Source organism: Brachypodium distachyon, chromosome 1 (genome assembly GCF_000005505.3).
Source record: "Brachypodium distachyon strain Bd21 chromosome 1, Brachypodium_distachyon_v3.0, whole genome shotgun sequence".
Lineage (NCBI taxonomy): Eukaryota > Viridiplantae > Streptophyta > Magnoliopsida > Poales > Poaceae > Brachypodium > Brachypodium distachyon.
The window spans coordinates 45,390,945-45,393,093 of record NC_016131.3 but is presented as its reverse complement, the minus strand read 5'-3'; the positions used below and the strand labels follow the sequence as shown (position 1 = coordinate 45,393,093).

Here is a 2,149-nt window from a genome sequence, read left to right as displayed (position 1 = left end):
TCTGTCATAAATATCCAAATAAATTATACTCCCTCCGTCCCATTTTAAATGACTCAAACTTGTCTAAAAATGGACGCGCGCGTGTGTATATACTAAAATACGTCTAAATGGGACGAAGGGTCCTGGGGATGGGCTGCGGATGGCGTTCGGTCTGGGTTGCTGATGGGCCAGCCTGAGGGTGATTGGTAGTTGGGCCATCAAGATAATTTGGGCCGGTCTGGCCCAATTAGGGAACTTAGGCGTTTTAAGGGTGTGGATGGTCGGGCGTGGCTTTGGGTGCGTAAGGGACAAAACCTAACCCTCGACTCCATCGCTTCCACTGCAATGGCGGAGGACGTGAGGTTTCATTACAACCAGAGCAGAGAGATCTCCCTGAGTCAAGCGAAGCTGCTGGATCACCGATCGTTTCTGGAAGCTACCATGCAGCGCGACCGCGAGGGGCGGGCGTTGAAGCGTCCGTTGGAGGGACAGGGCTCGGGATCTGGTCATGGCGGCAGTGGGGAGGCATATCCGCGTGAGGGCGGATATGATCCTTGGTACAAGCGGCCATTCGATGGACCGATGGGTCGTGGTGTTGGTCTGCAGGGAAGAGCGGGTGCGCAAGATGACATGCGCTTTGGGCACGGGCAACCAGGTGCTTGGGATCGTGATGGGGGGCGACTGCAGCCTGAACTCCGTAGGGAGGAGATGCTCCGGCCAAAGTTGGAAAAGGATAAGGAGCTGCGTGCTGGTGCGGGTGGTCAGGGAGCTCGCCCGGAGGGCCGTAAGGAGCTATATTGTCACAGGTGCACGGAATCGGGTCATGTCCAGAAGGAGTGTCCTAACCCCCCTGTGTGTTATGGGTGCAAGAAATCTGGTCATGTGCTTGGTAGATGTCCGGAATTGGCAAAGAAGCGGCGAGGTCTGCAGATCTGTGGCGGGGGAGCTCAGGTGGGGCGGTGTTCTTTACTTTGGAGGTGGAGGTGCCACCGGCTGCTCTTCAGTCGGCTTCCGCGATGGGGAAACTGGTGGTTCAGTCGGGGAAGTGCACAGTGCAGTCTATTCTGGCAGAACTGAAGCAGTTATTTGAGAAGAAATGGGATGGGAAAGTGAAAGAGTTGGAGCAGAATGTTTTTCTGGTGGAATTCCCGGATAAAAATACCAGGAAGGAGTTGGCCCGTTTTGTGAATGGCTTTTGGTTCATTTCTGATACGTCAGTTCATGCCATTGTGACAGCTACTGAGAGGGAATTTGACTCTTTTGGGGTTTTGACTGAAGCATGGGTGAAGCTTTTTGGGCTCCCCGAGTGGGCTAAATTGGAGGAGACTGTTTTGGAGTTGGCGGTTATGGTGGGGGAGCCTCGTTCAGTCGATTTGGCATCTTTATAGCGCAAAGGGCCGGTGCGCCTTATGGTGGCCTGCCCGGATGTAACAACGATTGACGGAATGAATGTTGTGTATATAAATGGCAAAGGTTTCTACCTGGAGTGGGTTTTGGAGAAGGACCTGAAGTTGTCGACACAGCCTGGTTCTGGTGCCAAGATTTCAGTGTCTGATAAGAACAAGGCGTCACCAAAAATTGACAAACAGGTGGCGAGTTCGCAGCCGGTGGGAGGGGGGTCGGAATCGTCTGCACAGAGTCATGTGGGTGGGAGTGGCAGTAAGTCTAAATCTCAGCAGGATGCTTTGCCTACAGTCAAGGAGGCAATGGCTACGGAGGTGGCTGAGCAGGTTCAGGTGAAACTACCACTTCCATCTCCGTCAGTGGGCAGCCCCGGTCCTGCTTCCTCGGACTTGGAATTTACTAAGCACAAGTACTTGAAGTTCAGAGGGGGGGGGGGGGGGGGGGGGGCGGAGAAGGTGGACTTGTCAGGTTCTTTTTCTGGGAACGAGGATGGTGAGGGGAGTAGCGAGGTCCTTCCTTCTAATAACAATGCTACTTCCTCGTTGGCTCCGCTAACGCATGTGCCTCCTGTTCCGGCTGTTTCAAATGTGATGCTGGCTAAGGGAGCCGCTACTACTATTACAGTGATCAATGAGCACCAGAGGGAGCAGATGGAGGCGCATCAGGGGTGGACCGATGTGGCTGGGAAGGCTAAGCGTGCGCGTAAGGAGCCTGCGATTGCTACTCGTCAGAGCAAGCGCATTCAGCAAGACGGGGGGACGATTCT

The 2,149-nt window shown here is 54.2% G+C and overlaps 1 protein-coding gene across 1 annotated transcript; it reads left to right on the top strand.

Annotated features, from left to right (window-relative positions):
• The first annotated feature begins 295 nt into the window (after positions 1-295).
• On the top strand, positions 296-1,787 carry LOC112269952 (ATP-dependent RNA helicase glh-1-like). Its single transcript, XM_024457509.1, has one exon. It carries the CDS (start codon positions 325-327, stop codon positions 1,054-1,056), a length of 732 nt encoding a protein of 243 aa, XP_024313277.1. The 5' UTR covers positions 296-324; the 3' UTR covers positions 1,057-1,787.
• Positions 1,788-2,149: the final 362 nt, after the last annotated feature.

Excerpts from the sequence above, each read along its gene's own strand:
- LOC112269952 (XM_024457509.1), top strand. The coding sequence starts at position 325 with ATGGCGGAGGACGTGAGGTTTCATTACAACCAGAGCAGAGAGATCTCC.